At 41.1% G+C, this 15426-nt stretch overlaps 1 protein-coding gene across 1 annotated transcript; it reads right to left on the bottom strand.

Moving 5' to 3' along the window:
• Positions 1 to 481: 481 nt before the first annotated feature.
• Positions 482 to 12414, bottom strand: LOC134177455 (mitochondrial import receptor subunit TOM70-like). The gene is made up of 4 exons (XM_062644234.1): positions 12112 to 12414; positions 10032 to 10214; positions 9947 to 9976; positions 482 to 837 (listed from the first exon to the last, which is right to left on the bottom strand). The coding sequence occupies exons 1-4, from the start codon at positions 12397 to 12399 to the stop codon at positions 757 to 759; spliced, it is 582 nt and encodes a 193-aa protein (XP_062500218.1). The 5' UTR covers positions 12400 to 12414; the 3' UTR covers positions 482 to 756.
• Positions 12415 to 15426: the final 3012 nt, after the last annotated feature.

The following is a 15426-nucleotide window of genomic DNA, read 5'->3' as shown; positions in this document are numbered from 1 at the left end:
ACCACTGGACCAGTTGTTACTCTAAACCATGTGTCAAGTCTAGAACAGTTGTTAACATTGGATCACTTGTCTGGACTTATACCTCATGCAGTACATGAAATAAGGTGATCTGGATCATGAGCCCTAAAAGGGCAAAGCAGTCCAGATTCCCCTTAACATGCTGCTGTAGTCACATACTTACTTATACAAAACATCATAGCATTGAGTATTGTAAGCGAAATCTTACAGTAACAAGTAACTGTACACAAAATGCTTCCTCTATCGCAATCAATATCATAAAACTGTTTTGTTGTCATAATTCTTCAAAAAAATTGAAATCTGGTGGCTACATATTGGCTACTTAAAACAGCAATTGAGCATAAGGTCACATCAACTTGATCCGTTGCCTCACTGGCCCAACTGACCAAAATCTTGTTACCAGCAAGAAAAAATTACATCATCAGGTCACATGACTTAAGTGATACCTGCATATTTAGCTACAATCACGACTGTGGCTTTTACCGCATTTGCTTGGACTAATCCCTCAACAAAACAGGGCAGTAAGGTTTTTTGGTGTTCGATTGCGTGGTGAACTGTCTCAATGATCAGCTTCATTCGAAGACTTCCTGCAGATCAGTTGCTAAGACCTTGATTGTCCAGCAAGTACAGATTTGTCATGGCCCAAAATTTGCAAGTATTTTTACAAACCGAACGATCGACCCTAAAACAGTGTACAGTCGGCAATAGAAGAACAAATCAAGTTGATGTTGATGTAGCCTAAGACAAAATAAGAACATTCTGAACATCACCAACATATATACCTTCAGAGCAGTCTGCAAGAATGTTTTCCTGAAATTTCTACAAAGGCAAAAACAAATATTCAACATGATTTACTAAAGCACCTGGTACACACACACACACACACACACACACACACACACACACACACACACACACACACACACACACACACACACACACACACACACACACACACACACACACACACACACACACACACACACAAACACACACAAACACACACACACACACACACACACACACACACACACACACACACACACACACACACACATCACAGTTTTTCATATAGGTATATAATTCTTGGGCTTCAATACAACAACAGAAGTTGCTGGTCCAGCCATAAGCATGCCAAAGAATTCAACTTCAGTTGGCACACCACATCTAGCAATGGGCATGATTACAGTCATCGTTGTGGAAACATCACACGATCAGCTATATAGACCTCATATACAAGCGCTATATGAGGTATAGGCGCACTGGTTCATAACACTCACATATAAGCGCATGCGCTATAAAAATGCTTGGTAATATGGTAATTGTTGCAGTCATCATCTGCATGCAAAGATCAGCAAAAGATCAACAACCAACACCCCAGAATTATGAATGTTGAAATTAATAATCAATAACAGCACTGTAGTCTACAACAGTGTCTGTGTACACCACAAGTCATTTAATAAACGTTCTTTCACCTTGCTATATATACTAAGATCTGTTTTAACACAAGCCAGTGATGAGTTTTCTTTGAATAGTACGTGGAATTAGTGATGAGAGCAGCAATCAATATGACAACTGGCCATCGGCCATTGGCTGACAAAAATTACCAATTGGCCAGTATCAAGTAGGCCACAGCATGACATATTGCTGACCAAACAAGTGACAACAGACATACAGCATATGCATGTACATTGGCATGCTGTTGTAATTGTTTAGATAAGAAATGTCTGTTTATGTTGAAGTGACACCAGATATGTCTGTTATCATTGTGTGCACTCAGAAAGTCAAACCACAGGTGGATTAACAACACACACAGTTAACATGAAGTATTTACAATAGGCAAGCACTGTGTGTGGGTCCTTAGTTAGCATGCCCAATTCTAAAACAAGGAAACTGTTTCTAATAACCAGGTCTTCAGTCAGTTCTTGTCAAACAATTCATTAGTAAATTTTAGCAGCTGCAGCAGTGAGTGGATTGAATGAAGCCTATTACAAGAATGTCTTGCAAACTATGTGTTTGGGTGTCTAATTACTACCCTGAAAGCTACTGCCTTCTAATGTTATAAGTTGCCAATGGAAGTATGACAAAAAAGCTTGTTCACACCAGGCCTAATTATAGAAAGACATTATAATGCCAAAAATAGCAGCATTACAAGCGTTAGTGGTTGCACATGACATTGGCATGTGAGGTAGTATACAAGAAGAGTATGTCGCCAATGTTTCTGATGTGGTGCTGTATGCTTTGACACTGATACAACACAGCAACAACGTAGCGACGTATACGGAAGCACAGACGTGTACTACATGCCCGTGCCAACTTCCTGTCGTCCCTAAAGGAGCTACCAAAAAAAGCAAACAAACTGCCTTCCTCTTCAAAACCTACAGCACTGGATTCATCAAGACGTTTCACGCGGATTCTTGCCAGATATGACAGATGAAAACTGTTGAGACCAATTACCTCACGTTTCCACGCTCAAAGATTGATTGTTCTGTTTGAACACCATGCGCAACTGTTTTGGTCTTTCCTAGCTACAAGATATAAGACCTTCCATTGCTGATATTTCCCAACGTAACAGACTTTTACTATAAATTCTTCGATAAGGTTCATATAGTCATATTATACCAATGACTTGTTACATATGTTGTGTGAGACCAAAATTTCACACTACTGAGCAATTAAATGTGTCAATTAACTGCTTAATTAGTAATACAGCATTTACCATCGCTAACCGCAAGTTACTTTACCGGTTATTGGCTTAAAATATGGTAGATATATAAATAATTTTGAGCTACTGATCAATGTATTGCCTGCCAGCAGTCACGTGATCATGACTGCATCAACATTAAAAGTAATAATTAAACAAAAACTGTACATTAGAAACAAAGATTTCTACAAATCTGTCCAATTTTTCTCTATAAGTAGATGCTGATGTCATATTAAGTTTATCAATAGCTGGTCAAAATCCAAATTTTAGCTGACATTTGCCTGGGTGATGATAATAAATAACATTGATCATTGCAAGAATTACATGAGGAACACTCTACTCTGATGGTATATCACATATGGTTGACAGCCTTCAGTGCATCAGTCAAGTCATTTAGTAACTCCAAGCCAGCGTGTAAATCTATCTCCCACATCATCTCTCATTTCCTAATCTCTTGAGGAAACATATCTGAAAACACTCCAAGAAAGAAATCTGACATCTGCCAACAAAGCAGACATAGCTTATATTTCTCTGCTACTCCTGGTAGACAAAGACAAAACTCTCTTGCACTACTTGTACTTGATTTCCGTATGCATTGCCAATCATATGAGAACCAAAACAGAATGAGAGTCCGTTAATTAAAGATAGTTGCCATCACTAAAAATTTGTCCTTTCAACTGAGAAATAAATAAAATGCATTTTCCCATACTATGTTTAATAGAATTTCTCCTAGAATTAGGCTCCAAAATATTGAATTCCAATTGATCTTGAAAGACAGGTGTTTCACTAAGCACTATTCCATGACTTTAACTGAAGCTCTACAAAGCAATGTTAGAAATAGAATTGCTTGAAATGAATGGCACATACCTAGAGTGCCTATGCCTGCATCTCCCATTGCACTAATGATGTTACTGAACAACAGATCAGCATACTGTACAGCTGCAAGTATGTCGCAAATAGTGCCTAGTGTGACCATAATTCAATATGAAATAGTATTTGATGTCTTAAAATTAACTAGTCGTGACCAGCTACTTTGTTCCGTACGCTAGTAACCAGCAATCTCTGCTGATGGACCATATCATTGACGTCATGAACTTGTGATTTGATGACTTCAGACAACTTCTATACTGTGTCGATTGGTTTAAATGGAGGGCAATGGGAAGCGAAGCGACTGGTGGGACAGGAGCACCCACTTGATAGCATATTGTTCACCACCATTGCTGGCATTCACCATAGGAGTTAAGACAAATTCGTAGGGCTGTAGTTTCAGCTTTTATCTTGTCTACGATCGGTGGAAGGAGCAGTTAGCAGCCGATGTTATGCACAGTTCAAATTATTCTGAGTTATCCTACAAGAGGAGTAGCACATCACACGGATAACTTTCTCAACATTCTCGTTTGCTGTACATATGATGAGTTCATGACATCAATGATATGGTCCAATCAGCAAAAGCTGCCAGCAAAATAGCGTGTGGTAGCCGATCACGGACAAATAACCACTGGCTAGAATTAAATAACACAAATATGTGAGCTACACCAACAAATGACTGATAATCACACCCTCTGTATAGGTCTCAAATAAGAAAGTACATGTTTTAGTCTGTACATATAAATAATAAGTACACCATATATACATATTACATTTACCATTAGTGATATGCAATATATTATTCAAGATCAATAATATAGCTTTGCTGGCATTATCATACACTCAAAACTCCCTAATCCGGACCTCGGAGGTCCAGGCATTACCTAGTGCATACGAGTCCTTGTGGTCAAAGGGTAGTCACCTGGGGAGAAGAAACTCCCATATAGACATGCACATTCCATAGCTGTCTTTTATGTGCCAGTGTGGAGGAGTACATATGGCTTCAAAAAAACCTGCATCAGCCTTGAAACAACGTCATAAGCAAAGGTCAGTCACAGCCACGGAGATCTTTTGAAATTCCTACGTCTACAGTAGCAGACTTGTGAAAACATCGTGGACACAATCGAACAGCACGTGTCTGCTGTTGAAGCACCAGAATACGGTAAGAAGTGGAGAATTATCAGAAGACTATTTTTCCCCAACTAGATTGTGCATGCTATGTCTGGTTTACACAACAGCGTAGCAGGAAAGCTGCAGCGTCAGGTCCCTTGTTGCAAGATAAGGCTCAGAAGATGTTTGCATGCTCTTTCCGAATGAGGACCCTAGTTCATTCAAAGCAACTTGTGGTAGGCTGATTTTTTTGTTCAACATGCAGGAAGATAGCTCTTCAAAATGAGACACTTTGATCAGACTCCTCAGCTATTGCTCCTTGTGTGAAGGAAATGTAAAATGAAAACCAAAGGCAACTCTAGGAATCAGGTTTTCAATGCCAATGAAACTGGGTTATGGTGGAAACTGATGCCCACCACGTAACTTCTCAGCAGAGGAGAAGTGAAGGTAGAGAAATTCAAGAAGTCTAAGGATAGAGTCACCTTACTGGGTTGTGCCAATGCATCTGGAACTTGTCAACTGCCGCTTGAACTCATGAACAAGAGTAAAAGTGCAACGCCCCGTTGCTTCAAGAACATGGACATGAACACCTTGCCAGTCTACTACTCTTCACAGCAGAAGTCTTGGATGGACACACAACTATTTAGTGATAGGTTCCATCACATGTGAGGCAATTCTGCGAGAAACACATGATTCAATACAAAATTCTGTTTCTTCTTGACAATGTCCCAGCTCATCCATCAACAAAGGTGTTGCAGTCAAATGATGGCTGTGTCACCACAATGTTCCTTCCACTACATAGAACATGTCTTATGCAACCTAGGGAGCGTTTCCACTAGCGCCTAAACCGGTTTAACAAGTGGTTTAAGCTAAACTGGCTTAAGAATTGACCTGTTTCCACCTGCACTAAACCAGTTATATTTTAAACCTAAACTGCTTTTCTTAAACCTACTTCAAGTAGGTTTAGCAAAGTGGTTTAGATTTAACTGTCACGTGACAGTAGCGCGCTTGTTAGATGACTTCTGACAACAATGTTTTGATAATCTTGACTATTTTGCTGAGATAGAATTGCCTTAAAGATGTAAAGGTCATTAACTATGGGACAGAAATCAGTAGCTACGAAAAGAGAGAAGACGGTGTCCTTGGTCATCGTCATGCAAATTCCTACTAGCAGATGCTGAATCAGTGACAATAAACAGTTGCCCTGACTTGGCAACAGAGTAGCCCAATACTTCAAAATAAAGCGTTCCTAGACGGTTTGTTTCACATATCAGATGTGCAAGTTCTTAGTGGAAACAGTTGCTTTCTTGAACTGGTTTAATTTTAAACGCGTTTTAAAGCTAAACTAGTTTAAGATGCAGCTAGTGGAAACACGGCCCTATGGACCAAGCAGTATTAGATCCTTCTAAAGCGGTATAAGAAACATCTACTGCACTACGTAAAATTGTCATCATTGTCCATCCCTGACATCTTGAAGAATGTAACCATCAAGCACGCAGTTTATGGGGGGGAGGGGGCACACAATCACAAGATAAAACACGTAATGAAACCCTAAGATGCTGCTACTATCTGATTCTGCCTGTGACTCTGATAGAGATGCCTGTGAAAATGCATCATAAAAGTCTGATATCATCAAACTTTTTACAATCTAAGTTATGTTCAGGAAGAGTCATTCTCGAGTGCATGTATTGAGATCGTACTTTAGTATGAACCCCTTCAGGTCTGTGAGTATATCTAGTATAATTGCTATGGTCAAAATTAAATAAACTTCTTGTTTGTCACTAAATCCATTCATGTTATGCTTTTTACTATTCTTGTTTATTGTCCTTCACAGGTGTCTGTAGAACCAACATGTCCATGTTGCTCCCATTCTCATTTGATTCACCAAGCTAATCAGCCTGCTGTCACAGCCAATAAACATTACCGCCATGCTGACTTTCAGCTCCTCTCCTGGACAAGGGCATTTCTCGCCTCGATGCCAGATTCTTGTTGCTACACTAATTAGCGGCGGTGGGTCTTGCTGCTGTGCTAACAGTGTCCATGGAATATCCTGATGCCAATAAAAAAAATTCTTGCATTTGCTGAGAAGTACCCTGGTGACATGCCAGTTGACTACAATAAACTTCCTTGCTGCAGAGGTGGATGTCTGGCTCTCTCTGCAGCTTTCATCCCTCTTAACAGAAGAGGTTTTTCTCTGCCAGTGTATTAAAGTTAGCGGCAAAGAGTGGAACATTTATGTGCCTCAAGTACATGCTGCAACTTGTGTGAACTTGACTGGTAACAACTTCATCTTACAAAAGATCCATGTCAGCTCTACGTTGCATAAAGACTTACATGTGCAGTACAATGAGCCAAAACAGGCTGACATGACTTGCAATGCTTCACATAGACTACGACGAAACCACTTAACTATAACAACGTGAGACGTAAGTTTTTTAGCAGCACTCCAGACCTGCATTCAAGTCCTTGAAGAACCTAAAGACCGGCCAGTGTACTTTTCACCGATAGATTTTGGGTGATGGTCTTTCTGTGTGTGAGTATTGTAATAAAGTGCAAATGTAATAAATGCTTATCATTGCATTTTCTGTGGATCTTGTTGTGCACGCGCTAACTAAACGACATCAAAAAAGAAATACAGCAGAGAGTATTCCATCACTTCTCGAACACTTCTCTTCCAGCTCTTCTGCTCCTCTCCTGGAAGAGGCAGAAGAGTTTTCCGACACCTCTAACACCTCCACTGATTTTTGCATCATGAAATGTTTATTACAAATTTTACATTGGCATTTAACTGTTTTATTACAAATTTACGTTGCATTTCATTGCAACTAAATATTTTCTCTACAGAGCCATGTGACTATAAGCTCGAACTTCCCAACCAATTTATGCCGATAAATGCAAGTGGACTGAAAGACAAGTCATCATGACTACCACAAAACAGTACAAGTACTGTAGTCGAAGCTGCATTGATCAGGATTATCCCGAAAGCTAAATTATATACACACACTGTGATACCCTTTCTTATGAGCAGAGTCATGTGATGGTTCAGTCTGTTAAGAGGTCGTTCAAAATTATCAACAATTTCACGAGCGTACAAAGCACAAGCTAAGGGAGGGGGTTATGGCTTCTGTACAAAATGTTGATCAGTAGCAAATGGCTCGTGCTAATTTCTCAATTTTCCATAGCTGGAATTGTATCATGCATTGTTCCTGTGCTAGCCACCTGTACGTATGGCAAACACGTACGACCGTGGCAGCTTATTCTGGTTTGTTCTAGAACAATATCAGCCGTCCATAAAAAGCCAAGCTAGCTCCTCTAAGACTTTCTCAATGTTTTCGTCTTTGTCCACGTGAATGACTGGAAGCCTCAAGCTGACATGATTCAAGAGGGTCAACTGCAATGGAGGAAGAACTGTATGAATGCAGAAGCGTTTAATACCACCCATCAACACTGCAGTAGATGGAACCATGGTCAAGCTATTGAATTGTGCACAACAGCATTGCATGCGTTTTGGAGAGAAAAAGAGAGACTTCAGAAAGTGTGCACTTTGTATGCTCGTGAAATTGTCAATAATTTTGAGCGACCTCTAAATTAATGACAAAATGTTGAACTAATCCCAATATAGAAGCTTTCTGATAGTGGTCTGTAATCCTCAGATTGGGTATTTGATTAGAATACTTTTAAGAACTTCATGACATTCCGGTAAATCTACACTGTACCATAAACCCAAGAGAGTTGACAGCAGTGGTATAGTATCAAGTTGTCCCAATACTAATGACAAACCTAGCAGGACACTCCATAAAGGCTCTAGATACCCGTACAAGGGTCATTTTCAAAAGTTTGTGCCACAGTACGCCGTTCATGAAATGAATTACTCTATTTGCAACCTAACTACTCTATAATTTCAAAATAATCTCCCCGCACATCTATGACAGGCTTTCATTCCTTAGAAAGGCTACGTACGCCACAAGCAAGACCAATTTTTGTTAATATCTGTATTTATTGGCCATGAATGCGTTAAGCTCGAGCAAGTCTTCAAATCTTCTTCCACGCAATGGCTCTTTGATTCTTGGAAATAAATCAAAGTCTGGAGGGCTCACGTCCTGTGAGTACAGAGGATGAGAAAGAACCTCCCATTCATATGAGGCCAAAAGCTTGGTAACGATGTTGCACGCGTGGCAACTTGCATTGTCGTGAAGAATGTGTGTACGTGTCTGCAGAAGTTGTGGTCGTTTCTTCTGCAAAGCTGATTGCAGCCTGTCCATATAAAGCTCTTGTAGTAATCTTTGTTTACTCCTTGACCTGATGGAACGTTACGCTGAATCAGTACTCCTTGCCAATCATACTTTATTGGGTTAGGAGATCATGGATGATGCAAGAACTGCCACTTTAACTCAAGTTCATATACCCTCAACTACATCTCGTCTATAGTTACGATTAGTTTGAGAAACAAATCACCTTCCCTACCATAGCAATCTAACATCTGACAAGAAACATTCACTCACATTCGTTCCTGGTCATCACTGAACAGATGTGCCAGCCACTTAGCAGCGATCCTTCTGTAGCCAACATGTGACGAAAGAATTCAATATGCAGCTGCAGAAAAAATTCCCACCTCTTTTACTACCTCGTAACAGGCAAAGCGCCAATCTAACTATTCAACAGTCTGGAGATTTCTTCCCCGTCGATGTTTGAGGATGGCCCGATTGTTCATTGTCGTTGATGGATGCCCTCCCTTTACTAAATCTCGCTACCCATTTTCTCACTGTCCTGGCTGCTAGCACATGATCTTGGCAGACTTCAGTCAATGCAATGCGGATCTCCTCTGCTTTCTTGAAGCACAGGGTTTCAATCTTAATGTCTGCCCTTTGCTCTTTTTTGGTCACTCCGGCCATGACAGAAAAATACGTCTCTTTCAATCACACTACCTTACTGCTACTTACCTAAAACTCAGCTGAAATTGTTATCGTTAATGATGTAAAGGTAACTATGTTTGTTTTAGATGACAGAAACTCAAAACATTTCTAATTAGAGATTTGAGGAGAGTTTGGCACAAACTTTTGAAAAGACCCTCACATATAATAAAATAAACAGTTGCATGACAACTCCTGCAAGGCCTTACCTGATTACCAAAGTTTGTGCAAACAACAACTTGGACACATTAAAACACCAGAATCTGAGAGTTTGAAATGTACACTACCATTATATCAAAATAATGCAAAGAATACTAAAGTGCTAGTTATGTCTCACCTTCTTCTCATCACCATTTGCTTTTGCACTCTAAACACTTCTAGTAAACTATTATACATTGCAACAGGTAAGTAAGTCACCATACCAGTTGATCATATGCTGCCGCTCTGTTATGATGATACACTGCTAAAGCGCTCCTTTCCGATGGAGGCGAGAAGTTGATTGCTTGCGTATAGTACTCAATCGCTTTTTCGTAGCGTCCCTCCTTGAAATGCTTGTTTCCCTTCTCTTTTGATTCACGAGCTCTTACAACTGGAGACCTGTACGCCTAAAAATTAGAAGAAGCGACAAAAACCATCACACACAAGTATAGGCCTCTTAATAACAATACTACTACTACTACTACTACTAATAATAATAATAATAATAATAGCCGTGGCTTAGTGGTTAGCGACAATGGCTACCACTCCATGGTTTGGGGGTTCAAACCCCAGTGACGACAGTAAATTGTGAAACTTGTCTGTCTTTCTTTCTCATGTTTCTCTAGCTTTATCCATGAGACTATGACTCGTTTCAGTCGTTGGGGAGTTTCTGTGGTCTGGCGAACGGTCCGTTGACGATGACGTCCAGTGCTTTCCTGGTGGTCGTTGATATCCACTAGGCGTGCTGTATCGAGTACGTGGTCACCGTAATGCCTGCAATCTATATCGAATTGGCTAGTCATTGATCGCCGTATGAACTACATGGAAACATGTACCCCGCCGGGCTCACCTGCCGGGTTGGTGGGCGCCCAGATGGGGGTGAAGACCCCACTTGCCCATTATGAAGGGGCATAACGACACATAATAATAATAATTGATTGCCGTATGGACTACACGGAAACATGTACACCGCTGGGCTCACCTGCCGGGTTGGTGGGCGCCCAGATAGGGGTAAAGACCCCACTTGCCCATTATGGAAGGGCATAACGACACATAAGTCACCGTTTTGACGATGACGTTCAGTGCTTTCCTGGTGGTCGTTGATATCCACTAGACGTGCTGTCCACGAGTTCGCGGTCACTGTAATGCCTGCAATCTATATCGAATTGGCTAGTCATTGATCGCCGTATGGACTACACGGAAACATGCACCCCGCTAGGCTCACCTGCCGGGTTGGTGGGCGCCCATATGGGGGTAAAGACCCCACTTGCCCATTATGGAGGGGCATAGCAACACACAGTCACCGCCATGGCTTAGTGGTTAGCGACAATGGCTACCACTCCATGGTTTGGGAGTTCAAACCCCAGTGATGACAGTAAATTATGAAACTTGTCTGTCTTTCTCTCTCATGTTTCTCTAGCTTTATTCATGAGACTATGACTCGTTTCAGTCATTAGGGAGTTTCTGTGGTCTGGCAAACGATTCATTGACAATGACGTTCTGTGCACTCCTGGTGGTCATTGATATCCACTAGGCAAGCTGCATCGAGTTCGCGGTCACCGTAATGCCTGCAATCTATATCAAAAATTGGCTAGTCATTGATTGCCATGTGGACTACACAGAAACATGTACTCAGCTGGGCTCACCCTCCCCGGGTTGGTGGGCACCCAGATGGGGGTAAAGACCCCACTTGCCCATTACGAAGAGGCATAACGACAAATAATAATAAAGTCACCGTCGTGGTTTAGTGGTTAGCGACAATGGCTACCACTCCATGGTTTGAGGGTTTAAACCACAGTGACTACAGTGACCACAGTGACGACAGTAATTAATTATGAAATGTCTCTTTCTTTCTCATGTTTCTCTAGCTTTGCCCATGAGACTATGACTCACTTCAGTCATTGGGGAGTTTCTGTAGTCTGGCGAATGGTCCGTTGACAATGACGTTCAGCACTTTCCTGGTGGTTATTGATATCCACTAGGTGTGCTATTCACGAGTTCGCGGTCACCTTAATGCCTGCAATCTACAATTCGCTAGGCATTGATCGCTGAGTCGACTACACAGAAACATTTACAGTGTGTACCTTGCTGGGCTCACCTGCCGGGTTGTTGGGCGCATAATAATGTACCTCTCTGGGACTTACCTGCCTGGTTGGTGGGCGCCCAGTTGAGGGTAAAGACCCCACCTACCCTACCTAGAGGGTGATGACGACATATAATATAATAATTAACTACTAAGTTTTAAAACAAGTAACAATACAAATTCAAGTAATCATCACAGCACATGAAATCTGCGTCGCTTACACGTGATTCTGCTTCTTCGTCTGAAGATTTAATATGTTCTTGTGGTGCAGTTGGTGTTTCTGTAGAAGTATCTGTTACCTCTGACCGGCTCGATGAGTTTTGTATGTTCTCTTTCTCTGTGCCCGTGGCAGCTGCTGAAGCTGAAGCTGAACTTTCTTGAAAAACCGGTGAAACATGCCGTTTTCTCCAACGATAGTACGCGATAGCTCCTATGCATAATGCAGCCACGGGTATACCGGCAGCAAGAACTATCTGAAATTTAGGAATAGTGGAACCCTCATCAGACATTGCAAGAGTTATCCAGTCTCGCGTAGCCAGACCGCTCTTCTCTCGCTATCTGTAGGCGTGACGCGAGAAAGATTCTATCACACGTTAGATTGTACTGTTGGGGGCTTTTGTTATTTTACGTTAGAACGCAGAAGAATTTAATTAATTAAAGTTATTATTCTTACAAAATCTATAGGGTACTGTTCGACTATCGGGCAAGTGTACTAAAAAAAATTTATTTTATTTCGCAAAAGAGGATGCCGAAACTGTTAGATACAGTAAGGAGCCGTAAGCTACAATACGACGTTGGATCGTAGATTACGAAATTTGACGAGATAACCTTCGTTTTAGTACAGTACGTCCATCAGCGCTGGATCCAGGAATTTTTGAAAGAGAGGGTTCACCGTTAGCAGTTATTTATAGCATTACTAATTTTTTTCTAATAAAATTATATGAAATTATTGAACGACGACTATTGAAAAAGAGGGGGTTGAAACCCCCTAAACCTCCCCTGGATCCGGCCCTGAGGTTACTGGAGAAGGTTCAGCCCTGCTCTCTCCTCCCATCCGTGCAGAAAGCAGTCTACCGAAGCTACAGTACAGTCTACGGCTCTGGTACAGTATTACCAGAGCCGAACGGTAGCTAAAACCCTCCCCTTTTTTGATATCTACTGAACAACGTCTTGATTTCATATCCGGGAACGTCAAACGGGTCTCACAACTACTTGCTTCAACCACAAGCTTACGTTCCTTTGTGATAATGAATGGTGAGTATGCAGAGGAATTTGCAGAGGCTGGTTTTGATGGAGGAAATGTGTAGGGTTTCGTCTAGCGCTGATCCAACTGATGGTTGGTACCGACAAAGCAGCCAATTTAGTAAGAGCAAGGAAGCTCGTCGTTGAAGCTGCTCAAAGTGGAGCCAAAGTCGTCTCTTTGCCAGTAAGGTGTGGAGCGCAGGAGGTTTTATTATTGGGTAATCCGGGGTAATTCCGCACACTTTTTAGTTAAATGACCCGTATCTTTTGCAAGTTGAGACTCTACCTAACAGTACACAGTACACTGATCATTTTCGTTTTAATTTTAAATGGGACCCATTTGCAAAACTAGAAAATTAACAGTTAATCAGAAACGATAGTTTACAAAGAGAAGTAATTTGGTAGTGTTTTTATAATCAATTGTGTCTGTAACTGTGTCCTAGGGATCCTTTTAAATAGAACAGAAAAATGTGTATATACATCTGTTTATTCTAATGGAAGCTCTCAAAGATGCCAGGAAGCGGTAGAGATCCATTTGTTGTAGCTGGCTTGACTTTAAAAATGCGTTTGGGAGCGTCCGTCACAAGCTTATTGATTTCACAATTCATCATTATCAAGGTTCATCTAAAAATTGTATCTATAGTGCAAGACGTACACTCCAATCTGTATGGTTTCATGTTCATGAATGACTCTCTCATGGAATTGTTTCCTTACAGTATTGGAGTCTTTCAAGGTGACCCGCTCTCTGTTGCAATCTTTAATTCAGTCACTTGCCTGCTCTGCAAACTTTTGGCTTCTGAGGCTCTTGTTCAAATTGGCTACAGGCTGCCATCTTGCAAGGCAAGCATAAACTGTCATATGTTTGCAGACGATCTAATGCTACTCTCAAACAGTCCATCCTCTGGTCAGCAACAGTGTCATTTGGTGCAGAAGTTTCTGAAGTGGTCAAAAAGTGAAGCAAAAGTAGTAAAATGTCGCTCACTCAGGTTCAGAAGCCAACCATCATCCGCCTTTTATAATACCAAGTTAAAACTTTGTGGGCAAGAGATCCCTTTCACTGGGGATGAAAGTACAACTTTCTTGGGATTGTCAATTGATCTGTGCTTGTCGTCTTGTGATATTAAGTCAAATATCCTTTCTGAATTGCAAGACCTGTGTAAGAGAGTTGATGCTTGTCCTGTTTTGAGAAAAGCAAACTGCAACTGTACTGTATTAAAACGGAATTTGTCCTCGTCGTAGTTGGCTGTTGTCTGTGTGTGATCTGCTACTAACTTGGATTGAGCGCCATGTTGAACCAATTGCAACATGGTACCTCAAGAAATGGTGTCATCTCGCCAGACCTGCCAATATATGCTGATTCTACCTGTCTTTCAAACTTGGCAGTTTGAATCTTCCCTTGATATCTGCTTTACTCAGAAAATGTCAAGTCTCTTGTTACCATCAACTGTCAAATTCAAAAGTCGCTCGTGTTCAACCTTTAGCAATGTCTAAGTCTTTAGTTTTTGCTACGAACAAAACTCTGAAATTCAACCCTTTTTCTTATGTCTTTCGAGGGCCATCTCAGTTTTCAGAACCATCACAAGTGCATGTACATTTTGTCAGTTTGTGCAACGCCACTAGTACAGATTGTGATGATCAGTGACCCTTGGATCTCATCAAAGCTTGTGTTGTACAAGGCTCGACACTGCGCTTGCAAATGGGTGATGATACTTAGAGTAAGATCGCAATGTCATTCAAAGACAGTACCCTCTCATTCTGTGTTAATGCCATTTAGGATTCTCTACTTCATAAAGCAAACTTGCGATGTTGGCAGAAATATGATTCTTCTGACTCCACTTTGTGGCAATTATCAAACCTCTCAGCATGTGCTTAACAACTGCGAGACTTCTTTAAAGAGTGGGGGCTACACATGGTGTCGCAATTCTGTGCTTATATGCATCTACATATTCTTAGAAGAACATCTGCCAAGATCCCGGGCAATCTCTGTTGACCTTTCAAGCTTACCATGTATACTTCCATCTGTTATTTCCAACTCATCTCCGCCCTGACATCATCCTATGTTGCCAGAAAATCAAGGAGATTAGTCTTCTGGAATTGACAGTGTGTTTTGAAGAGAACTTTACCACCTCCTCCAAATACAAAAGAAAGAAATACAGCAATGTGATATCTGCCTGTAAACGAGCTGGGTGGAGTGCTCAGCTTCACACTTTGCAAGTTGGGTCAAGAGGTCTGGTAGTAGAGTAGCTTTGATGTTATATTTTAGTTTCTCAATGCCAGCAAGCGTCATCAAACTT

This window comes from Corticium candelabrum, chromosome 3 (assembly GCF_963422355.1).
Source record: "Corticium candelabrum chromosome 3, ooCorCand1.1, whole genome shotgun sequence".
Classification (NCBI taxonomy): Eukaryota; Metazoa; Porifera; class Homoscleromorpha; order Homosclerophorida; family Plakinidae; genus Corticium; species Corticium candelabrum.
The sequence above is the reverse complement of the archived record's forward strand: the minus strand, read 5'-3'. Positions and strand labels throughout refer to the sequence as shown.